Raw genomic sequence first — 26747 nt, forward strand, 5'->3', positions numbered from 1 at the left:
CTGACAGCACTTTGGAAGTACAAAAACAGCAACAGGAAGAGCAGACATGCTGAACTCCATCGATACCTTTCATGGAAGAAAGTATAAGATGAGCTCCCTGGTATTGACAGAGCATAGGTGGGAGAGGTAAGGGGACTTCTGAGCTCTTCACAGAAAATAGGGGTCCCTCTTGAGCCTAGGTCAAAACTAGAGATAGTTCATGGTGCTTCAGCAGAGTAACTTCTTTTTTCTTTCAACAACCACAGATTTTGTTTCTACTATGTATGCTGTGTGTTTCTACTATGTATTTTGTTTCTACTATGTATGGGAGTACAGCTGGGTAAAACAAATTGTATCCCCTTTTCTTGATTTCATTATATTCTAAGAGAGTCTATTACATGACAATCATGTTCAGGGACATAGTATTAACTAAACCTCACATCTTTTCTTTCCATTTTCCCAGTTCTTAATTCTTCACAAAGTAAAATTGACTATCCAAACTATATTTGCCATCTTTTAATAATATTGCAAAAACTTAATACTTTATAATGTAAGCTTTTATGGTAATATAAATTTACTATTAGATTACATTTCTCTTTCTTAACTACCCATTTAAAAAAAAAAAAAAAACCTTTTGGATACTTGGTAGTCATCCCCTCTATTGGAATCAATTCATTTCAAAATTAAGACAGAAGTCCTCAATTCTTAGTTATCTAGGTCTACGGATATACAACTTGTCAAGGGCACTTGCTTTCTCATTAATGAGTAAATGTTTTTCTCTGAAAGACCAGGTAAAATTCATTTTTGGCCCAAGCAGACCTAGAGGGAACTAGGGGGAAAATATTGCCATTCAAAGATACCTGAGCATATCTCTAAAATTCCAAATTACCCCATTTCTATTTATTACCAAACATACATTACTTGATCGTCAGCTTCCTGACTCTGAACTCAGTGTTAGACTTCTTGAAAGTATGATGTTGCTCTTGTTATTTTAATGGATATTCCTGTTTCAGCTAACATATAGATTGCATGTTTCAGTAAGTAAGGAATCACTGCAGAACTCAAAATCAAACTTATAAATGTGAGAACTATTTCTTTTAAAATGATATAGGGAGGCACACATTCATTGTAATATCACATTTCAGGATTACATTGCTAGAACATAATGTATTGTCAAAGCACTGCATCAAAATTATTTAATGAATTTCTGACTCCAGTAAAATCTCTTTCCACTATTCCTTCCCTTATACTTAACAGAACATAAGAGAAATTTACTGTCCACTCATGTCATTATTTTTCAATGTCTGAATATATGTATGCTTGAGGGGATAAAAAGAAAAGCTAAGTTCCTACCTGGTATTTTAACTGATCAATAATCTGGAGCAATTTGGGGTGAGATGGATGAAACAGAGGGTTTGGCACCTAGTAGGTACATCATCAATTGACTTACATCTACCTGTACAGTTTCGTGATGACCAATGATAACAAAGATAAGCAAAGAAAATGTGTCAAATGTTACTATTCCAAAGAAATAAAATTTCACACTGTTTTTCCATTGACCTATGTCAGGCTATTACAAAATATGCCACCCAAATTACCCTTGGTTTAAAAAGAAATTTATGAATCTCTCCTGAATCCTTGTTTTAATTGTTAATTAGGAAACAATCAGTGCTTCCTTTTCAACAAACCAGAGTCACATAATTAGACTATCCTGGAGATAATTAAATTTCTAGGAAACAAGAAGTGGGAGAAAGAGTAATAATTTATTAAAATCAATCAATAAAACATAACTGGCCTTTGCCTTATCTAGTGATTCTGTGCTAGATCTTTATTTCAGCCAAGCTTTTGTGGTGGTGGTGGTTGTTCACCTTTATTGAGCATTTCTACCAGGTGGAAGGCTCTTTGGTAGGCTTTTAACATACAACAACAACCCTAATTGGATAGGTACATTTATTATCACTGGGTTACATGTAAATAAACGTAGGGGTAACAAATTAAGTAACTTATTCCAAATCCCTCAACTAGCAGACAGAGCCTTGTAGAGGATCTAAGCCTGGGAATTCTTACTCCAGAAGCCTGCTCTCCTCTGCGCTGCCATGTAATCCCCATGTTATCACACAATGGTCATCTTTAGAAGGAAACATACCAGAAAACTCTCATTTTGAACCAACAGAATTTCTTTATTATTATCATTATTATTATTCACTTAATCAATGCCTCTAAAGTTCTAAATCTAGGAAGAAGCATTCTATCAGTAATTATTTTCAGATCCTAGAGACAATCAAGCTCTCCCCAGCCTCTGAAGATCTTTTTGTGAAAAACTATTCATATGCATAGCAAAGTGGCAATCGCTGCCAAACTTGAATATTATTTTTAAAGTTTCTTTTTATTAAATCCATACTGGTTTGGGGGAAATCATACATAAGTTGTTTTTGATATCTATGGCTTACTTTCCCTAACTGTATATTTTGGTTTATAAATGATATTTTCAAAAATATCCTACTTTTTAAAAATATAAACTCACATGATTTTTAAAAGCGATTTTTAAAAAGTTAAGTATATTTAACTTTTTAAAAATTATTTAACTAGGTTTCAAAAAAGTGGCCCCTAATTGCAATACTATCGTTGAGCTTTCTCGTTTTAAGAGACTACCATATCTCTTTACTTAATTTTAATTACATAACAACTAATGATATGAACAGTTAATATTGTCCCATTGGTCACATAAAAATGCAGGAACTAACTGATTGTGAGTAGTTTTCCTAGAATTGCACAGTGGTGGCAGAGCTAAGACTTGATCCTACAAGTCTGAAGTCAAGATTCTAACTTTTCCATGGACCTCCCTCAGTCCCCACTCCTTGCCTCCTACATCATTCATTCATTGTTTCATTCTTTCACTCATTCTTTTATTGAACAATTACTTTTCACATGTCTGTGTTATGGACTAACTGAGTCCTCCCCAAATTCATATGTGAAGCCCTAGACCCAAGGTGACTTTATTTGGAGATCAGGCCTTTAGGTAGGAATTGAGGTTAAATGAAGTCATACTGGTAGGGTCCTGATCTAATAGGATTAATGCCATTATAAGAAGAGACACCAGAGAAAACTAGTTCTCTCTCCCTCTCCCTCTCCCTCTCCCTCTCCCTCTCCTTCTCCCACTCTCTCTCCCTCTTCTTCTCTCCCTCTCTCGCCTTGTGTGTTTGTGTGGATACATCCACCTAGGATTGGCCATATGAAGACAGAGCAAGAAGGCAGCCATCTACAAGCCAGAAAGAGAGTCTTCACCAGAAACCAAATCACCTGGAACCTTGATCTTGGACTTTCTGGCTTCCAGAATTGTGACAAAATAAATTTCTGTTGTTTAAGCCATCTAGTCTATAGTATTTTGTTACAGCAGCTTGAGTTGACTAATTCAGTCTAGTTATCTCAGGTAATATACTTAGCATTAGACAGCACCACAGGCACCACAGATAGAACACAATTAAGACATTGCACTTAGAGAACACAGTTATTCAAGCTCTTCAAGGAAATGTTGCTCTACTAAGGAAGCTAGGCAAACAATTTGAATGCTGTGCAATATTTAAAGTTCTTTAGTAAATGGATTTATTGGTGCTACAGTTGGACATTTAAGCAGTACTAAATTGTGACTAGAAAGGTCAGAGATGGTGTCATGCAAGAAGAGAACTTGAGGAATGAATAGAAATTTGCTAAGGATGGGAAGGAAAAAGAGGTTCCAAGGTGGGGAGACCAATGTGTGCAAAGAATGGAGGCTTGATAGAAGTATGAATCAGACATGCTTGGTGTGGGAAAGAGTGAAGTCAAAGACGACCCATTTGTTTGGCTTGAGCAACTAGACAGATGGTTATATACGTTATTATACAGGAAATGTACAAGGAGAGAAGCTTTGTAGGGGAAAAATAGCAAGGAGAGTGCTGGAGTGAAGATTGCAATGATTTGTTCAGCTACAAGAGCTGGGTTTCTATTGGGAAAATATTTAGTACAGAAACTGATGCACAGTAGGTACTCAATAAATGCTTGCTGAATCTGGATTCCCTTTGTTCATGTTCCCCCCCCACCTTGGCCTAAGGCCTTTATTTTTTCAATTGAGGGAGTATCAAAACAGAGGTTCTGCTGGTTAATCACAATTATCTCTCTAACCAAACGGGAGAAATCAGCTACAGTTGAGGGCAAATATGACATGAGAACAATGAAAACTGAGCATGCAGGAGTAGGGTGAGATGCCTTTGTGAAAGTGCCCTTGGTGATCACGATTGGATTTTGTATTAACTAGGGTAAGAGCAAAAAAAAGAAAAAAAAAATCTAGACTCAAGAGCTCTCCTCCATGGATAACAATTTTGCTAAAAGCCCTTTTTCTAGTTTTGTTCATAATGCATCTAGAACACACAATCCACACTCTCAAATTAAAGGTAACCATTAAAATGGTGAAGAAAACTGCTAAACTGACAATGAACTGACTTTGTAAAAGAAAGAAAGGGAATAGGTGACCTTTAGCCAGAGTCATGAACGATTTGTAGAGGTATCTTGAATTCCAAGCAATAAAACACTACTTGGTTTTGACATAAGGAAAATAAGTATTTTACATTTCTCAAGGTAAATATTTGCCCTCGTATATGTTGAAGACATTTTATTCTAAGGAGAAAAAAACTAATTGTTTTTAAATTTCCTCTAACCGCAAAAATTTGCCCAGGTTCATCGCCCATTCCATAGGCATCCTGTTTAAAGAGGTACAGTCCTGTATTTACCAACCCTGTAATTGCAAAATAATTTCATTATTAAGCCTTGTTTTATTCCAAGCCTTCTGGATAATTTTGACCAGTACTGCACTTGTTGTTTAACTCTGGAGATTTTGTAATAAAAGTTTAATGAGTTACTTATTATTAGAATGTTTTTAGCCATTATTTTAAGGAGAACAATAATGACGTCAAGTTCTACGCATTTGGTTTAAAATGTATTCAACTCACATATCAGTTAATGCTACAGTGAAGTTTTAAAAATCTCTTATCAATATACAAGTCTAAAGGCAAGATAGCTGCACCACAACTTTACCAGAGCTGTGGCTAAGAACAAAACTAAGGAAGGATTTCTGCGTTGTCATCATGTCAAATCCAGATATTAACTTTTGGTATTTCAGAATTTTAACAAGATTTGTTATCATAGCATTTTGAACCGATTTCACAAGGGGACACATAGAAAGCAAACAGACAAATATTTGAAATTAAGTCCTGAATGCACTGCATATTTATTTTAATTTAAAAAGCTGACCAAATATTCTATTAATGATCATAAATATTAAGAAAACGTATCAAATAAATCTATTTTATCCAATTTCTGTCTAACTGGAATACTATGAAACTGAAGGTTGATCACATCTCCGAAAACAACTTCCTTGCTAATATAGAAATTGCCTACAAGCTTTTCAGATATAGACCAAATTTTCCAAAAATTATGATGCTATGATTTAACTAAAAAATTTTCAACTTACAAAAAATGAACAGGAAGTTTATATAGCTACTGAATCTATACAAAAAAATTAGAAACTCAGAAGAATAACCTAGTCACCTGTCCTTATGGAAATATAATTTACTTAGACTTTGTAATGAGACAATAACTTCTTATTCTTAAATATTGTCAGATGGGTTCTGTGAAACGAATGGCTAAAATTAGTGACTGACTTTCATATTGCTTTTTGCTGTCATTTTTATGCATGAATTATTCATTAAATCAATTTGACTATAAAGAATAATCACAGAATTCAGGACAGTGCACATATTCTGGAAGCTGTAGAATCAAAGCAGGATTTTCACAAGAGAGGCAAAATAAATTAGAAGAACACAGAGCAAAAGAAATATGTAGCACAAAAGTAAAACCACATTAACTCATCCACAAAATGGAAAAAACAAATATTTCCTCCAATCTATTCCAAACCACCCCTCAAAGAAAATACAATAAACATATCATATGATGACATCTGTTTGTTTATGCTGTGTACTATACGGATGTCCATATACAATGTTTCTAAACGTTAACTATAAAAATTATCTTTGTTTCCTTTGGGATGTTTTTCAAGTTGGTACTATTATTTGACCATTCATTAGTTGAGTTTCTTTCTGTCATGCCATATATATATATATATATATATATATATATATATATATATACCTTTCAGCAACACTTTGTTTCTATCAAGAAGTGACACTGTAAAGGAGGTTCACTGCTTAAAGATCTATTTGAAGGCATTTTGCAACAAATGAAATTTGCTTATGTTATGGCCACTTAAAACGTAAACTCTTCTTTATACATCTGAATATATATGTTAACTCAAAATATATTCTTACCTCCCATCCATAACTGGGGTCTTTCAGGTTTGACCTCTGCTCTCCCACATATGGCCCAAACTTTTCACCTGCTTCAATCTTCCTTTTGGTCCATATTCCTAGTCCCGCTCCAGGCATATTTGACTCTCGAAGTTCAAACTCAGCAGGAATGGGGATATCGTCTGGGATGTAGATGGGGGCTTTGTAAGGAGAGCCCTCTTTTGGAGTGAATGCTTCGCTGGATGTGGCTGGAGAGCATGGCTCTTGAATATTGAGGGAGGGCGTGCTGGCTACTCCATCTGCATCTGGCATTTCTTCCAAAGGAATTTCAGGGTAGCTGCCATATACACACTCATTACCTGCGAATAAATAACTTCATGAATTCCTACTAATATAAAAGAGACAAAATTCCACAGCTCAGTAGTTACCTTATAACATTGTTCTTTGAAGATAAACTAGGGAAGACCATTGTTAAAATATGCCTGCATTATGATCTCTATTATTCACAGATGGGGGAGGCAGGATTATCACCTCTTTAGTTTATCTACAGTGAATCCATAAATCAAATGAGCTAATCTTCAACTGTCAATAATACTCTCATGGACCAGCTCAATCCATCATCCATCTGGGAAACAATCAACAATTTAATTATTGATCTGAATAAAGCAGAGATAAGAAATAAACTTATGTGAACCTACAACCACACAAACCATCCCAAATTGGGAGCTGATAGCATTTTACATTGTATTAGAAAGTTATATTGTGAAACAGTATCTTAGACTGAATTGTAGGAGAATTGTCAAAGATTCCAAAGGCTGCCATGTGCAACAAGGCTTACATTTGTGTGGTAGGATTATTTATTGGAATATTAATTTATGTTTGTTCTTTCTCTGTTTTTCCTTTCCCATTTCAAACACATCACCGAGCTCTTGGTATTTTCTTGCCTCAATAACTTACGCAAAGAAGACAATTAAAGTTACTTGAAGCTACTGATTCCTCCAGATATTTGTGAAAGCTAAAATCATTAAAGAAATTTAGTGAGTTTTCCAGAAAGGAAAGGGAGAAGAGGATGTCTTGGGATGCAACAAAAAGAGAGTGAGTTTCCTCCAGACTGAAAAGAGGGTAGAGAACAAAAGTCCTCTACATGATGCAGTGCTCTAGGGGAAATGCAAGACCGTGGAGGGGATAGCAGGGTAGAGTACCTGGGAGTGGAGACCCTCCGCACTGGGGCTCTAAGGCCTTCCCAGAGCAGCCCAGCCCCACACCCCAAGTGAATGAGTACACCATGTCACACCTTAATATCATCCTACAACTTATTGAGGGTGTGGGGAAAAGCATAAAGAAGAATGACAGCCTGAATTTCCCACCAGTTCACCAGCTGAATGGGGATTTTAGTTATCTTAAAGCAAATAAACACATTTCTTGTCCACTAGGATTATGGACTAAGAGTCATACCTGATTTGTTTGATTTGTAGACCTTCCTTCCAGGGCAGAACTAAGAAAAAGGGGTTAAAATCATAAGGCCGATTTCAATCAGAGCCATCTAAAGGTAACATGGGTTGCCTTAAGTTACCATCGCAGGGCTTCTAACATAGCCTAGATAACCACAAGTTAGGGATGATATGAAGGACTTCTAGTTTCAAGTTGGTGACTGGACTAGATGAGTTTTAAGCTCCTACCTACCCTGCAGTTCTATGAATTACTAAAGTCTTCCAAGATAGTTTATTGGGCTTGAGGGTAGGAAACACAAGTTCTAGCCCCAATTCCTTCTCTGATTCATTTTAGAAATTAATTAACTATAACACTCAATAACAATTGCCCATCAAGTACTGACTCCTCTTAAAGTTTTGTGAAATGCAAAGTGATTGTAAGTGCAAAAGTATCTTTCTAATAAAGTACTTGGATCTTGTTTCAAACAATGAGATAATTCCACCTAAACCAAGCATAGAACTGAACTCTAGGACCCAACCTATGAGACATTTATCCCATTATCATTCAGGTTCAGTGTCTCCAAAAGTTTGCACGTTATTATCTGCCCTCAAATCAAGTCTCCTGCCCACTTCCCATTTCCATTAAAAATTCTATTTTTTACTAATTATCTATGCTCAAGGTTCTCAAATAACATGGCCATTTTCTCTCTTTCATCCTCTAGTCTATTCAGCCATCAAATGCTGTCCATTCTTCTTGCAATGTTTTTTACCTTCACCCCATTTTTTAAATCCACATTTTCATTCCTGGATTTTCTAACAGTTTTCTAAATGACTCTCCAGACCTGCAGCCTCTTGCACTATCCCTCAACACTGAGCCAGTATTTATCTTACTAGCATACCTATTTTCCTGTACTATAATCTCCAATAACTCCCAGTATTCGCAGGTAAAATCTAAAGTTCTCAGTCTTGGAATAAAATCTCTGTCATTTTAAAACCACTTTCTCTCTGATTCCTAATACTCTTCAGTAGGAGGCCCCAGGCTAGAATAAACTTAACCCTGTCTTCTAAGCTCAGTGAGCATTTTCTCTGTGGTTCTGTCTGCCTGGTTATCTATCTCTGCTCCTCTGCCCATCCAACTTCTAGTCATCCTGCCAGGTCAAGTCCCAACTTGTCCCCTCACCATCCCTTTTAACACAAGTATTCTACTTCCTTGAATTCTTACATAATTTTCCCCCTCGGTCTGATTATCAAATAATGCTGTGCATTGCTACTTGGAGTTTAATATGAGTGATTGTTTTATTCCCAGCAAGGAAACAGGCTTTGGAAGGGAAGGCTTGCAACTCACACTTCTTAGGAATTCTCCAAGTGATCTGCATAAAGGTACTTAATAAATACTTGTCAAATAGACAACTAACCTAACAAATAATTCTATTGAACTATTAAACCAAATCAATATCTCTACCAAATACAAGAAACTATTTTGATCCTGAAAAGCAAGCACTTTTAAACCCACAGAAATAGAACACAGCAGATTACATACTTTTCTCCAAACACAAACAATTTTAATAATGTCCTAAGAAATATTATCAGAGAAATATACTTCAGGATCCAAACACACTTGATAAAGTCTATCTAATTTTATCCTTCAGGGAGATTTTGCACTTCAACTGAACAGCAAAAGTTCACTAGCACTCGTGATACAGCTAAAAGCATATAAAAACATCTCCCTATAACTCTAATACTTAACTACTGCAAGTGCAGAGTTACTTTACATATTCCTAAAGGGATTTATCACCCATTGTGAAAATTTTGTTTTTCTAGAGAAGTAAGTATTGTAAATTGGAAGACATTGTGTAATCTGTAGACTTCTCCATTTAAGCAGCAGGAAACAAAAAGGCATCCAAATGAATAGAACTATTTCCTCCAGTAATTATCCACTAAAGGTTAGTAAAATTTCCCCTATTTCCTCAAAGGGTTAAATCAGTCTTACTGTCAGTTCCATCAAAGTGATCTCAAATCTCAAAAAAGGATAGAGACAAACCCATCTGGGCCCTCCCACTGGCATAGCTGACCCATGACCTTTGAGTAATCCACAAACTCTCCCAATGCATAATTTAAATGAATGCATTTGGATTTCAATTCCTGTGGAGACAAAATACACATGTGTGCCCAGGCTGCTGCACAGAAGAATTTGAATTTAAAGCCTGAATGCAATTCTGCTTACAATGGCAAAAAAAATCCAATTAAACTAAAGAACAACTTATATAGGTCAAGCAAATCCAGGAGAAAGACTCATGGTCCTATTCATCCACGTGCAGGCATTAAATGTATATGCAAACTCAGGCAATTTGTTTCCAAGCCACTGTTGATCTAGTATCATCAGAATTAAATATAAAAAAAAGGCTGTGGTGACAAAAAAAAAGGAAATATAAACCTGCTGAGTTTTACGTATCAAAACATGCAACAATATTTCAATGTGATCTAGCATTATGAAATTTTCAACAGCGAATACAGTTTCTCACACTGCACTGAATATTTGCATAACCAAAATAAACTCATTCCTCCATGTCGTTACTCAAGAACTATCCAAAAAGCTGGTAAAACACTTCATCTAAATGATAAACTACCTCAATTATCATATCTCCATTAAATCTCTGTTATTGGAGAAGAAGTTGGTAGACCCTTTCCCTGAGCTATAACTATAATTAATTAAAGCATTGCTCAGATATCACACTGACAGGCTGGGCACATTTACAATAGGTAAGTATCAGGTAGTAAATGCTGTATATATCAGCATTCCCATAAAGATAAACAACCCTTGTAACTTCTTGGAGCTGAGCTGCCTGCTACTGGAATTTGCTTCATGCATCCTTTAGGTGTGTCATTTAACTGAATGAGGACAGAAAGACAAATTTATTGTTGGATGTGAGGTAAATGACTTGGGAAATGCTCTTGGAAATCAACCTCTTCAATTCAAATTTTAAGTGTTCTAATATCCTTGGAGACTCAGCAAGAGCACACACTTAGATTATATTTCTTTGATTCTGAATAACATAGGTTTCCACTTGAGGTGAGTTCCATTTTGAAAACAAATCAGAATCTGCAAAGAGGAAATTTCAGAAATAAGACCGATAATAATTACTTCTATAAATGCATCTGTATTTTCTCATTTTGATGCTCACAATCCAGTGAGAAAACCATGGTGGTGAGAAGAATAATTTTTCATTTTGCAAATCTGAAAGCTGCTACTCAAAGATGCTAAACAGTATAGCCAAAGTCAACTGAGACTAGAAGTCAGGTGTCCAAATCCAGTCCGCCTAATTAGGCAACTTTTTTTTCTTTAAAGATGTTTCTTAAATTTGTCTTTTGTTTTTTTAATTGTGGCCATATTATGTGAATCGTTTGTTTTTTTGCTTTTTCACTTGATATTTTATTATGAACACTTCCTTTTGTTTTTAAAAATATTTTCTAAAACTACATTTAATTGCTGCATAATACTCCAATATATAAATTCAAAATAAGTGAACTATTTCCATAGTATTTATGTTGTTTCTAATTTTCTGATATTTAAATGCCACTGAAATGAACATTCTTTCATACTAATATTTATTTATCCATTTTAATTTCCTTAAGTTAGATTCCTACAAGAAATCTAAGTGAATATTGACAGATTGCTTTTCAGAGCTGTATACCATTTTATACTCCTACCAACCATATTAGCATATATTATTATACCTTATTTTTAAAATTGATTAATACAACAGAAAAGATTATATATCTGTTGTCACTTTAATTCAGATCTCAGTGATAACTGAGACTAAATGTTTTTGTCATTTATATTTATTCTTTTGCAAATTGTTCAGCTTTTGTCCATTTTTAATTGGGCTTTTATTGGTCTCTTATGAATAATAAATTAGCCCTTTGATATAAATTTTGCTACTTTCCCCAGTAAATCATTTGTCATTTGGCTTTTTGATGAGGTTTTTGTTGTATAAAAGTTTTAACCTTTATGGAAGGAAGCCTGTTTTCGCTTTGTGATTTTTACATTTTTCTTAGAAAGTCCTTATCCATCCTAAGGAGAAAAAAAGAAGAGTCTCTTGTATTTTCTTTGAGTTTCATAGTTGCTCTTCTACCAACCTTGGATTACCAATGATTTACTGCTGAGTGAAAAGCAGAGAAAAATGATTTCATTTATTTGAGCTCCTGTGAACGGCAGGCTAGAAAAAAAATGCCATTTCACTCATAATTCTTTGGTTCTTATTTGCAAGGCTGGCCTAAAATGCCTTCTCTTTTTGTGGGTTTTATATAACTCAGCATTTGTTTCACTTGGCGTCTCTGCCTACTTTAACTGCAAATCTTCTGGGTAGATGCCATTCCAAATCCTGAGTTTCAGCATTAATAGGAATTCAGTACCTGTCATAATACTTATCACTCAGTATTATCATTAGTGATACTAACATAAATATTTTTTTCTCTCTACTCTTCACATTAGTTCCTTGATAGAAAATATTTAGCTACTAAACAGAGTTTAATACTCATATTAAAAGCATATAGACATAGTTTGACTATAAAGTAAGACTGGTTTCTGTAGACACTAAGTAAAAAATCAGTTCTTTATACTCAGCTGTACACATATATGCATATGATACATCCATGTGCATTTGCAGTGTGTGTGTGTGTGTGTGTAATAGCTCACTAATCTTAAAAATAGGCTGAGACAGAAACATGGTTTGAGATCTCAGACAGACTGGTTGAGATCATAACTACATGAAACAACTGCCAGGAGGAGACCAGCTAGGGAATTGAACAGATTAGGTAACTCAGAAATTTAGACATTTCCCCCCATTATGTTCCTCATTGCAGTTTTGTAATAAAAACATGAGCAAACTTCAAAGGAAGCTCTGTAGTAAAGGTTAATTGCTACTAAAGAAGAGGGTGGGCCTAAGCGCCAGTACTTTGTGCCCAACTCGCAAGCAGACAGGAAGGATTACACGTGGCTGAGAGCTGAGGATGCGTGCCCAGCTCTAGGAGGAGAGGAGGCACGGCCAAACCTCAAGCCCCACCAGGGACCTCCTGGTAGGACGTGAGCTCATGAACACAAGTCCATGAGTCGGTGCCTGCTAACAGTGGGGCAGGGAAGGGAGGGGGAAGACATCAATTTCCTTCCCAAATTCAAACCGGACATGCTCTTCTTCCCTTGTTAGGACAATTCCAGAGCAGTTACAGCGGCATGTTTGTGAGAAAGCAGAGGACTTCGGGAGCCAGCTCTCATGCACCAGCAACACAGCCAATAAACGCGTGCTGGGCTTGGGGAAAAGGGTGGAGCCCAAGTAGTGCCAGATGCACAAACAGAACAAAGAAGGAGGCTCTGAACTGGCCAGCAGAATATTCTGTGAGAATGGCCCCAAGATAATGAAACTTAAGATCCCAAAGAAAGGAAACTAGTAAAAGTAAGGAAAATGAGTTTCCAGAAAACTGACTTAAATTAACTTTGAAGGACCGGAGTGTGCGTCCAGCGGTACAGGCTTAGAAAAGAGACGCATCTATGGAAATGGGACGCTGCTGACAGACAAGGTTTTCAGAATGTGGTGTCTCCAGAGAGGGGTGAGAAGAAAATAGACCTCCATGGATCTTTTGACACTGGACTGCATTTGTAGAATCCATGTCACTAGAGACCATTATTTTTGTAAAATAATCTATCAGCATGGCTTGACATGGAATTTTTTTAATGACCTTTAAGCTTCCTTGCACCTCTAGTATTTGCTACTTCCTTGTACCATGCTATTCTATCTCTTCCTTATGGAACATTTTCCTCCAGTGCTTCCAAAAAAATATTTCATTTGTGGGCTATCTAAAAGACCCAAAATTATGGAAAAGTGTTGGAAGAAAAGAAAGATGGCAAAAAAAGAACTGAACGTAAGGGACTAAATCAATGAGCAAACATTTATCTTTCTCATAGGATGTGGCATAGCTCTTGCTTGATCTGTGGCTTTTAAATCTGGTTAAGAGTTTCTCCAACCTTTCTAGGAATTACACAGACATTTCACTAAACAAACCTGACTTGGGAATTAAACTGGTAGCTTCTAAGCTATTATGAAATAGGTTTGGCCACTTCCAAAAAAATTTCCTCTTCAGAGACGGAACTAAGCTTTTTAAAAATGGTTATAGAATGAAATGTCTAGAAAATTCATAGTTAAGGTAGCAATGAAGACTCTAAAACAGCTAAAATAAGGACATTAAAGCTCTGTGAGTACTATTCCAAGGAAAAACATGACCTGGTTAATGTTTGGCTTATTCTATTGTTAGGGAGCCATGATCACCAATATCCACTGGTGTGATCAGGTAAGAACAGACTTATCACATATCAGATAGGGTTTCTTTTATATTATAACTATGTGCCTTGACTTTCTTTCAGCAATACAAGTTTTTAAGAGACTTTCGGCAACCTTTGACCTGATGGCTTTTCTCGTAAGCTTTTTATATTCCCAAAGTGATTTTCCTTCAGATTCATTTAGTGTAAAATAGAAATGCCCTGAAATTATGTCGCAGCAGACTGGGTGGTTACTCCTCAGGCGTCTGAAATGACCAGAGTACAGCCTTTCAGCATTCAAGCCATATCTACAGTAATTATTTGCCAGCATATCTAAAAGAAGGCAGGCATTTCCTGTTGCACACAAATGGGACACTCTTATCTAAATTACTGTTTAAACAGGTATTTAAGAAAAGACTATCACAGGCAGGAATTTACTGATGAGGGAACACATTAGTTTAGGGCTGGACACATCAGTTGAGGACTAACCATTGTCAGAAAAGGAAGCATATCAACATCAGGAAGGTATAGAGAATATTTTACAGCCCCCAAATGGGTCAAGATGAGGATTGTAAATTATGCCATTTGCATGTGGGAAAGGCAAGAGTGGCACAAGCCTGAAACGGCGGTCTGGATTCAGCAATATATCTCGAGTGCCGAGAGTAACCTTGAGAGTCAGAGCTAGAGAATCATAGCTTTTGGAGGGTCTGTGTTACCCTATCCATAAAATAAGCACATTGGACAAGTGCAGCCCCGGGTCCACTCCAATCAAGCAATCCCAGTTCTATAAAATGAAAACCAAAGGATGGTCAAAATTTGCTGTACCAACACCTTATAAAACATATTTCCTGGAAAGACACTTTGAGAATTAGTTTGGTCTCTCCCAAAATGTAACCTAGCAAAGATTGTACTCTGGCTGCCTAACTTTGCTCTAACCAGTGAAACTGGAATTTATTCCCAGTAGAGGCTTATAAAACTGGGCTGTTATTCTCACATTAAGTAGACTGCCCTCTGGTGAGGACTGTGGTTTACGTGTGGGTAGAATGTGTGGTTTACTACCTCTAATTTGTTTATGTTGTTGATGGTGGTTTCAGAAGAAAGCTGCAACCCTTCACATGCTAAAAGAGTGACCTGATTTGCTTCCTAAAAAGAAAAAAAAAGTGTTTGAAGGGGGAGAAAGGAGCATGAGGGAGCATTAATGTGCCACGGCTAATGGAGGAGCAACTGGGATTCCTTTGACCACAGCTCTGCTTCATTCAACTCTGCATGTGAAATGAGAGTCCCAACTTGTTTATTATAATTACCTAAGTGTGGCTTGGTGGCTTTTGGCAGAGATCCTCTTTGCCTCTAAAGGACAGACCAAAACGCAGGAGCTACAAGTTAAAGGAAAGAAAGGGGGAAAGTGCATTCTGTAGCAAGGCAAGGAGACAGAATTCTAATATAAAATGGGTGAAAATAGTCAAACCAATCCCCAAAAGGTGAAGATCAAAAAGTAAATGAGATTGAGCTCTACTTTCTACCACATAGTAAACAAAGGTAGGTGTTCAGGAGAACTGAATAAACAGTGTAAATGTGAGTTCAAATTCATTCTCACTGTGGACTTGATGCAGACTCTTCCTTACTGCTACAAAACAAGAGTTTTCTTATAGCCAGGAGTCCTTCATAAAGAAAAGAAAATAATTATGCATGTCTGGCAGAAGAGGGAGTTGTAGCAATGGCTTGCTGATAAAAAGGAATGTGAACAAGTAATAGAACACCAATTTAACCACACTCTTGGTTTGATAAGAAGCAGAGAGGGTGCAAAAGAAATTTTGTTAGAGTCTCAAAATTAGGTTTTATTTGAAAATGAACAATGGTCCTTGTTTCTCACAAGGCTTAGTAACAGACAACAATGACTTCTGATCTTAAAGTGATTCTGTGAGGAAAGTTCCTTGATTTGGCTAATTTTAGCTTAGACTCTGGCCCCCTTACTAATACACTATCTATCTTCAGTGTAAAATAAGTTTCAATGGTTCCAAGGAGTGCAATTTTCTGCCCACATTCCAAGCTCTAAAGGCCCTGATATTGAGTTTCCCAACACTACATCATATTACAAGTAAAATCATTCAAAACCATGGGGATAGATGGAATGTCATTAAAAAACATAAAGGAAGGTGTTTTTATTTTAATTTCAGAAAACATTATACACTTTGATAAAAAATATTTTCAGAAAAATATGAACAGATGTGCTATGCATATGTGTATACATACACTAAATAGCACTTATGATTTGAGAGGGAGTAATTTCAACATTGCTAAGTGGTAAAACAAGCTAGGTATTTAAGGGAATGATATAATATGACAACTTCATAGACTACCAAACTATGTATGGTCTCTGGAAATTGTCATTATCAACATGTACAATAACTAGTAGCATTAGGTGGTCTGTACAGTATCCTTCATGTATAATTGAGTCACACAGTCTAAGACACTTGATGGGCACCAGGCTCTGACTCCTAATGAGAACTGACTTTTAAAGAAAGGCATTCAGGACCTCTTCTATATAAATTACTATCATTTGCAGCAAGAGAGAATTATAAATGTTTGCTGGCAAAAACTAAATTTATTTACAAACTGGGTCTAATTTATTTATGGCTCCAATACAATCGGCTTTTGTTGAAATATTTATGTTATCTGTACTTCTGCCTCACTAAACTCTGCCACAATCATAAACACTGTTGAAAAATTATTTGCAGTTAGCAGGATTTAAACTACCCATTATATCACCAGCGAGTGCCAGTAAACTTTTGCACTGGTTGATAAAGTTTCCTCTGTGGAATAAATATACATTTGACTTTCAAAATCTCCAAACTATGAAAAGTGAAGAATTAAACAGATGTCCCAGACCTTACCAGTTTTGTGTGAATGCTTGAATTGCACATTCCAATTGAAATTGTATGGAAACACTACAAAAGTGTAGTCTTTTCTAGCATTAAAAGGGAAAATTAGATGATGGAAGTGTTGGGACAATAGTCTTTGCCAAAGACGCTACTTCTCAGACTTATTGATTTACCCATTCCAAAACATTTATTTGGTTCCGTGTGGTACCTAGAACTGTGCAAGTTGCTAAGGCTAGGTATAGACATGAATTAGATCAATTTTCTGCCTTCAAGGAGCTTAGAGTTCAGTAGTGAAGATAGAGGTGGAAACAGATATATGACAATGCAAAAAAAAAAAGTTTAAGACAAAGTTAGGAAGAGTGATGACTGTTAAGAGTTGAGTATAAGTAACTGCAACCGGGCGTGCCAATCTTATAGAAACCCTTAGCCTTAGATTGAGTAAAACTATATATGTACTAAATTTTTAAAGAATAAACCTCTTATTTCAATTCTTGGTGGAAATTTATTTCTGAGGATCACTAAGTTCTTCACAGTAACATGAGAATAAAAATAGCAATAATTTACTCTCATTACTTCTAAATAAGTCATAAAATGATGAAACCAACAGATTGTAAAACCACATTGCCCACATTTCCATTACAAAATAAGCCAAGAAAAAGCTACATGGAGAAGTAGATGGTTTTCCTGTCATGTAACTAGTAATAGTGTATTTCTGCTTGGTCTAGTTCAGTGAAAAAGACTAAAAGTTCCACTGTGAAGCAGGTAGGACTACCTTGGTGCCAATGAAACTCCCACTAACCTATAAATGGCCCAAACGACAACCTCTCTCTTCCAATTTGAATTGAAAGTTGTGTCAAATAGATCAGAGATTGTTCTGGTTGACTTCAAAACAATTCTGTATTCGTAGAGAAGACTGGCCATTCTGGAACCTTCAATCTAAAAGTAAGAATTGTCAGAGAAAATAGTAGTAATAGTGATTTCTGGTATCTCACACCACTCAACAAATGATGGTCCTTTCCTAAATAATATCCACATATGCCTATGATAGGCAAAGTAACTTAACCAAAAGCCAAAATAGCAAAACAATTTTTTTTTAATTAAAATTTACTGGGGTGACAATGGTTAGTAAAATTACATAGGTTCCACGTGTACAGTTCTGTAACAGATCATCTATATATCATATTGTATGTTCACCACCCAGAGTCAGTTCTCCTTCTGTCACCATATATTTGACCCCCTTTACCCTATTCTACCACCCCCCTCCCCCCTTACCCTCTGGTAACCACTAAACTATTGTCTGTGTCTACGAGTTTTTGTTTCTTTATTTGTTTGTCTTATTCCTTTGTTGCTTTCAGTTTTATATCCCACATATCAGTGAAGTCATATGGTTCTCAACTTTTTCTGTCTGACTTATTTTGCTTAGCTTAGTAATCTCAAGATCCAGCCATGTTGTCACAAATGGCACTAGTTCATCTTTTTTATGGCAGAGTAGTATTCCATTGTGTATATATACCACATCTTCTTTATCCAATCATCTATAGAAGGACACTTTGGTTGTTTCCATGTCTTGGCCACCTGTATGTCCTCTTTGGAGAAATGTCTATTCAAGTCCTCTGCCCATTCTTTAATTGGATTGTTTGTTTTTTTGTTGTTGAGTTGTATCAGTTCCTTATATATTTTGGATATTAGCCCCTTATCGGGGGTGTTGTTTGCAAATATCTTCTCCCATTGGGTTGGTTGCCTCTTTATTTTGTCGATGTTTTCTTTTTCTGTACAGAATTTTTTTAGTTTGATATAGTCCCAGTGACTTATTTAGCTTTTACTTCCCTAGACTTTGAGGTCAAATTCCCTAGACTTTGAGGTCTTTGAAGCCAGTAGACATATGAGAAGATGCTCAATATCACTAATCATCAGAGAAATGTAAATAAAAACCACAATGAGATATCACCTCACACCAGTTAGAATTGTTATCATCAACAACACAAATCATAACAAGTGTTGGAGAGGCTGTGGAGAAAAAGGAACCCTCATACACAGGAACTTTGAAGAAAGCAGATGAGGAGAACAGGACTCAGAGAAACCAAATCATTTCCTTAAGTCATTAATAATTAAGAATCTAGGCATTCTTATATAAGGAACTCATAGAACTTAACAACAAAAAGACTAACAGTCCAATTTAAAAACGTGAAAAGGACATGAACAGAAACTTCTCCCAAGAAGACATACAAATGGCCAACGGAAAATGCTCAACTTCACTAGCTATTAGAGAAATACAAATTAAAACCACAATGAGATATCACTTCATCCCTACCAAAATGGCTATCACCAACAAGAAAAACAGTAACAAGTGTTGGGGAGGCTGTGGAGAAAAAGGAACCCTCATACTCTGTTTGGTGGGGATACAGACTGGTGCAACCGCTATGGAAAGCAATGTGGAGTTTCCTCAAAAAACTAAGACTAGAATTACCATAGCACCCAGCAATCCCTTTTGGGGTATATACCCAAAAAAAACCTGAAAACATTTATCCGTAAAGATGTATGTGCTCTGATGTTCATTGCAGCTTTATTTATGGTGGCAAAACAAATTTTTAGAGCTATGTTTACATAGTGAAAAAAAATCTCAAAAAAAGAGCTATTTATTCATCAAGGTTCTTTGTCAAAGAATATGTCAAAACCCCAGGTATTTAGTAATATATGCATAAAATATTTAGTAGTATATGCATAAAATATTTTGCTGCCCATATATATCAACATCATATAAAATGACTCTTACTGAGATCCAGATATTATTCTCCAGAATAAAAAAAACTCAGTGATTTTGTTTTGTGCTTTTGCATACCATTTGGTAGATTTTTTCTAATAAATCTTCTTTACCAAATTGCTTGTTTTAATAGATTATAACCATGCTGGTTAAGTTAAATAAAATATTTTGGCATCATATGGCTTAAACCTCAGGATAATTGATTGAAATATCCATTGTTCATAGTACTGTAGAATCTCAGAGCTAAAGAAGCCAGAAAGTTATCAGTTTATTCATCTAAACATCTAAGATGCTTGCTGATAATTATATTGTGGATCAATACATGTAAACTATGACTGCTTGAGAGAAAAAAATGAAAATGTTGTAATTCTATCAAAAGTATATAATATTAAGGACATCCACGGGGCAGGAGAGATACCTAAAGTCTATAAAATAATTAAGTGATAACTTAACAATCGTTGTGCTCTTGTTGCTTTTCTTGTTCTTGTTGCTATTGTTATTGTTTTCCTCAATCTACTTCATTCAACTTTTTAATACTCATCATCACTATTAAATCTTAACAACTATGATCCAACATTGCCACAAACCATTTAGTCAGCAAGATTTTTATATGCAAAGCACCATGGGGGGTGGTCACTGAGAAGAATAAAGTGAAATTGCTGATTTCAAAAGACTCATTATACAATCTCGTCAGAGAGATCAGACAAATGTCCAGAAAAAATTAATGTGTATTATATAACTCTCCATGGCATAGAATTAAGTGAATAGTATAGAAAACAAGGACTACAATAGTCAACACTAAAAGGGATATTCTTCTACTTTAAGAGAAAACTGAACTGGAAGATGGCTAAAAATTCTGTGATGAAGACAGATCATCGAAAAGATTGTGAAACAAAAGGTTATAGACTGCGGCCAAGCCTTGGAAAGGTAATGACTTTTAATTGGATTGAGTTTATCATATTTGCAGAGGTACAGCAGACACAGAAGAAAGGATTAGAGTGATTTCCACTTTCCATTATTTGGCATAATGAGAAAACAGAGGGTGGTCCACATCCCTTGTATATATTATGAGCCATGGGAAATGCTTAATATGTCAGTTTTTGGTAGCACTGAGCTCTCCTAAATAAACACATTTATTTGGACATAGTTAAGTCAAAATAAGTCACCTGGAAAAAAGGTGACAGGTCATTAATTTGCATAGTACAAAGGATTTATGAATTTTTAAATTAACGCTCCTGGATCTCTACACCATTTCAAACAGTAGGATATATCTGCATTTTTCTTCAAAGTTGAGCTAGCTTAAAAGGTCAAATGAAAATATGTGGCTGAAGAAAAACCAGCTGAGCAGACTTTCTTTCGTCTAGGTGGAAAAGAATCGCACTATAAATTCTTCCAAGAAACAGCATTATATACCTCAAGTCAAAACACACAAACAAAACAAACAAAAACCTTGTGTAAATATGAGGTGAGTCATAAAAGGATCATGCAATTAGCACACCCCATATTCAAGTGAGCCCAATGGAAAAGGTTACTAACGTATACCTCCACCAAAACTCCCCCGAACTGTAAGGTGATGAGGGGAGGGACCAAGCATGTTTGATTTACTGCAGAATCCCCAGAATTCAGCAAAGTTTCTAGGTCATAATAATAATTCAATGTGTAATTATTGACTCGAAAACATCAGCCAAAGCAAGCTAATTGTACTGGAAGTAGTGAGTTGTAGCTCTTTTCCTTCTCTAAATTGGGAAATTTTAACATAAATGTGCCAAAGGACACAAATTGTGTCCTCAGTCTATTTAAGAATAACAGTAAAAATGTCCCACTTAAGGAAAAGAACTTGCATGCTGATTCTATACACGCTTGTACACAAACAGGCATACACATGCACACACATGCATACACACACACACACACTCTCCAACTGCTCAAGATGCTAATGGATGAATTTAACCCAATGGCATCAATTCAGAGTTTGTACCATGTCCTCTTCACATTGCAACCTCTTCAAATATATTTGTTATAAAAGGAATAAAAATATACAAACAGAAAGTCCCTACGTGGGTAACCCATATGAACCCACATTTTTGTCCTTTCCTCAAGATTTTAACTGAGTCCTCCAAGAAGGGAGACTGGTAAAACAACATCAAATGTGGCCAACTAAATTTGATTCCACCAATCAAATTTATTGCAGCACCTGCTATGAAGCAGCCACATCGTGTAGGTGGTAGAATGCGAGCTTCATGAGAGTAGGGCCTCTGTCTGCTTTTTCACCACTGCATCCTCAGCACCAAGAAGAGTGTCTGGCATATAGCAAATGGTTGATAAATACTTGTTAAATGAATGAGTAAATATAGGAATGGAGAAATGCAGAAATGAGCCTTCGAGGAGACCAGAGACTAGAACAGTTATATCAAACCAGGCTATGCATCTGATTCTCAGATGGAGCTTATTTTTAAAAACACAAATTCTATGGCTTTTCTGAAACTAGCAATAAAGAATCCTTACATCATATACATATCATCCTTCGTAACATCTCTAGTTTCCCATCCTATAGTCTCAATCCATAATATTGCAAGTAAATTTACATATTTATTTGGACATAGTTAAGTCAGATAATCTGTAAACCACAGACCCAAGCCAATTCCTTTGTGAACCAAAAAACTGTACACCTCACTAGTTATGTGACCCCAGGAAAGTCCCTTAATCTATTTAAGCGTCAGTTTCTATATCCACACGTGAGTTTTGCCCACTGTGGCGGCCACTTGACACATGCAGCAACTAAGCATTTGAAATGTTGCTACTTCAACTTGAAATGTGTTGTAAGTTTAAATATATGCATCAGATTTTTAAAACTTGGAACAAAAAAAAATGTAAAATATCTAATTGATAATTTTATATTGATTACATACTGAAATGATACGATTTTGGATATTATGGGTTAAATAAAATATATTAATAAAATTAATTCTACTTGTTTCTTTTCACCTGTTTTAATGTGGCTATCACAAAATTTGAAATTAATATAGGGCTCACATGTATATTTCTACTAGGCAACACTGGTTTTTAAAACACTTAGGACACAAAATTGTAGCAAGAATCAGAAGAAATAATGTATTTGAGCATCTTTTGTAAACTTTAGAGGAAAATACAAATGCCAAAAGTCATTATCATGACTATTAAGAAAGGTTCTCATGTCTCTAGGTCTTAATTGACAGCTCTTAAAGGTCAGTGTCTTTCAGGTCTACCTGCATTCAGATAATAAAAGGTGATGAAATAGTTCCTGAACAATTCATTCTCTACCACTCCCCTATCAATAAATCTCTCAATGAACACTTGTTGAAACCAAATGTAAAGAAAGATCAATGTGGTCACTGACATCGTATAAAAAGATGAGCTCACTCCAGAATGCTCCCCTGCCAAGATTTGTATGATGAGGCAGGAAGTAGCCTGGACTGAATAAAGTTGCAGGAAGGTTTATATTTGAAAGAGGCATTATTAGCCAATGAACAATCAGCAGTATTTTATGATGGGAGAAGATAAACTTTTTCTACGATTTTAGCCCAAGATGCAGAGGAGAAGAAAAAAGGCATAGGATTAATTTATCTCTCTCTCTATCTCTTGAGTAGGGCAGTTTAATTCCTCCCACAAACATCGCATTCCATTGCTTCAAAAAGAATGTGTGTCTTGAAACACCTGGCAGATAAAAGAATATGAAGAACTTTCTTGCTGCTCCTCCATTACTGAAGTGTAGTTGGTGAGTCTCCAAAACTTCCTAGGTCTAGGCTGATGGATGACGATGGAGACAGGTACTCCCAGGTTGTACATACATTACACTACTTTGCTAATATTCCCAAGTGTTTGAAGAAGTTCAGTAGATAGAGAGACAGGCAAACCCACCCAGAGTTCCCTCAAAGCTTTATTATGCAAAAGTGAGGAGTAGCCAGGGTTCCTTTGAGGGGTAGAAATTGAATTGTCATATGCAGTTCATTACATACTCTTACTAGATCATGCCTTTAGACATGTATGAATATTAATCGATGTATTTACTGCAATGTAAGGCGGTTGCTAACCTAACATTCCAGCCTTTGTTCCAAGCCTCGTATCATTTTCTTCCAGGCTGTTGATTTTGGAGTGGCTGTGTAATCCTAGTGAGCTGCTAGCAAAGAGTGATCAATCAGCACTTTGAAAGCTTCTGGATCATCCCAGTACCTGGGAGCTGCTTCGATAAATAGTATTCTTGGGACCATGTAAAATGTACCATTGTGGGAGTAAATACATGTGGGAACATGGAAGGTTATTGTTCTTCTTTCTTATTTATAAGTAAGCAAAATCTTTTGTTTACAACAAATCTCCTTTTTCCCTAAGATTATTTTGTCCCAAACTCAAGTCACTAAAGCTCTATGTACACTTACATTAATATTTTCTCTATGGACTTAAAGATCGGCACCCATTTATCCACATTTGGGAGCACATTAATAATAATAAAAACACAAAAACTCCCTATGTCCCATTTTAAAACCCTGGATAAAGGGATTGAAGAACATGGATGAATGTACGCTGGTAAAGGTGTACCATTCTCCCAAGAAAGTTTTATCCTGGGTTATCAAAATTGACATTCAGAAAGACTTGGGATGGTTAGATCTCATCAATTTTCTTCTCAAGAACCAGTCAAAGCCTTCTGGAGACCTCATAAAGTTATTTTATGATTGCTCATAATCAAATTAAAAGTCTTATGCCTTTAATGCACCCTGCAATCCAACCACAACAATCTATTCTGTGTCTCTGACTATCCTGTGCAAGTTGGTTTCTCTGCGTTGTTTTCCCTGACAACCTCCTGACCTAGAATGCCCTTCCCTTGTTCTCCATTCCTCTACTCTCTTGTGAGGGCCGTCTTCTGTCCTGAGAGCTAGGGATGGAGCAGTGACCAAGATCAACACCTCCCCTGCGCTCATGAACCTTATAGCCTGGTAGGAAGAGGGAGAAAAGAAACCAATGCATAGATGGAAATCCGAGACAGTCTTGGGTGTTCAGAAGAAAATACAACAGTTTGAAATATGCAGATGGGTGACAACTTTAGATAGGGAAGACCTCATGGGGTAGGCAGCATTTAACATTTATACATTGAATCTCTCAGATCCAGTTCAGATGCCATCTCATCTGCTAAGATTTCCCACTCTCCATATCTACCACCTCCCCCACCTGTGTAAGCTCCTTCCTTTTCATATCCCAGAGAATATAAAGTATACTTCGGAACATAGCTTTCTGTCAGTTACCCTAGTGCTACTATAGTTAGTTGTTTTCACTTCTATTTCCGTATTTTGATTTTCAGCTAGAGGACAAGGGGTATGTCTCAATTATCTTTATGCCCTCCCTCTAGTGCTCTGAATATAGTTGATGCTCAAATTCAAATTGAACCAACTTTAGAAAATGCTACTACTGAGGAGTTTCATTTTTGAAACATGTATAATACTTTGTAGCTCACCTAGCTCTGAATGTTAAACAGATTTGAAAGAAGCTGCTATCCACAAAAAAATCCCTGGAAAAGTGCTATCTTCTAGGGGATTTCTAACCCATTGACCATTCAGAATACTTGCTCATGCAAGTGATAGCTGACAAGTGCTCTACTAGGGGTAGCTCAAGATTGGAAACAATGATCTCTTCCAACAAATTTCAGATAATTACTCCTCGAACCAAAAAGTGAGGGGTAATTATCAGGCTCTCTTCTTGAAAACATCCCCCCAAAATAAAGGATTCCAAAGTCGAAAAGAAACAGAAAGAGAAGCTTATGGTTAATAAACTTGAACACTGGGCTGAACCTTACACAACGCAAGCTCGATTTCACATAGCCAGTAAGAGTGAGTTTGCAAACTCTACCAGAAAGTTTTGGTGTTTGTCTCTGTGCTTTTTTATGAACACTTTACTCTTTTGTTCTGGGCTTAAGCAATGTGTTCGACAGAGTCTTCCATTCTTTAAGTGACACCTTTAAAAAGAAAATAATTGCTCAAATACAAGACTTAATACAAGACAAATTTTTAAATGCCCGTTCCTGAAGAATTCAAATGTTCTTATTTAGGTGGGATCTGATTCTGAAATTCCAGTTTAATAAATAAGCCCCCAACCCCCTACCCCAGGAAGGAATTCCTCCAAGTTTAGACTGAGGTAGGATCAAATACGCCACATGCTATTTCAAATACCAAGAACAAGGTAGGTATTTTCCTTGCTGCTTCCCTGCCCTGTAATTTGACATCCATTTTAATGATGCTTGCTTTATTGCTTGTCAGAAAAGTGAAATGGCCTGTCAATTTTATGGAGTTTCTTCTACATTTTGGGTGGTTATATTACATTTTGAAATAAGTGTACAGCTTCCCTTCCCCTTTTTTTAGCCTAAATGGTGCATGTGTGGGTTTGGTACTTGGCTGCCAGTGGAATGAAGTCATAATTTCAGGAGTCCAAGAGAATAGATCAAAATCACGCCAACACTTTCATGGATGGGTATATGCTGCTAAATGAATGTTTACCCAGAAAAGTCATCATCTGGCATGCAGCATAGCGAATGTTCCTGAGCAGCTAACTCATGTATACTAAACAAATTTGGCTGGCTGCTGCAAGGGCTGCTCTGTGGAAATTCTCAACATATATTTGTTTGATTGAGCTGTCATTCCCAGTTGATCTGCGGATGATCTGTGTCACTTTGTTTAAGTGTCCTGGTGTGTTTTTTTATATATATACAGTGAAAAGCCAGTATGTTTCTGTGATAGATTAAATAGAGGTGAAATTTGAGAGTGACTCCTGTTTTTGATTCCTGTGTTCTCAGACAGGTGGGTCTGGAATGATCAAGAATGTCACATTCAAACACAGGGGAAAATATGGAGCCCCTTTGATTTAAAACACATTACTGTAAAATATATTTGCTACTGTGTTCTCCCAGTACAAGAAGCTCTTTAGGATTCTCCATCTAAACAAACACCATATGGCTTCATTTTCAGCGTCCCTTTCAAATGTCCAAAAACAAAGGACACAAAACTCACTGCTGGAAAACATAGTCTGAGAGAA

At 36.2% G+C, this 26747-nt stretch overlaps 1 protein-coding gene across 9 annotated transcripts in view; it reads right to left on the bottom strand.

Annotated features, from left to right (window-relative positions):
• Positions 1–26747, bottom strand: part of MECOM (MDS1 and EVI1 complex locus) — a 537495-nt gene that overhangs the window by 266075 nt on the left and 244673 nt on the right. For all 9 annotated transcript variants that reach the window (XM_074327559.1, XM_019735571.2, XM_019735599.2 and 6 more), the window contains exon 2: positions 6336–6673. In XM_074327559.1, coding sequence (XP_074183660.1) covers positions 6336–6673 — 338 coding nt within the window. The remainder of the gene's footprint in view (positions 1–6335; positions 6674–26747) is intronic.

The sequence above is a fragment of the Rhinolophus sinicus genome, linkage group LG01, assembly GCF_036562045.2.
Source record: "Rhinolophus sinicus isolate RSC01 linkage group LG01, ASM3656204v1, whole genome shotgun sequence".
In the NCBI taxonomy this organism is placed as follows: domain Eukaryota; kingdom Metazoa; phylum Chordata; class Mammalia; order Chiroptera; family Rhinolophidae; genus Rhinolophus; species Rhinolophus sinicus.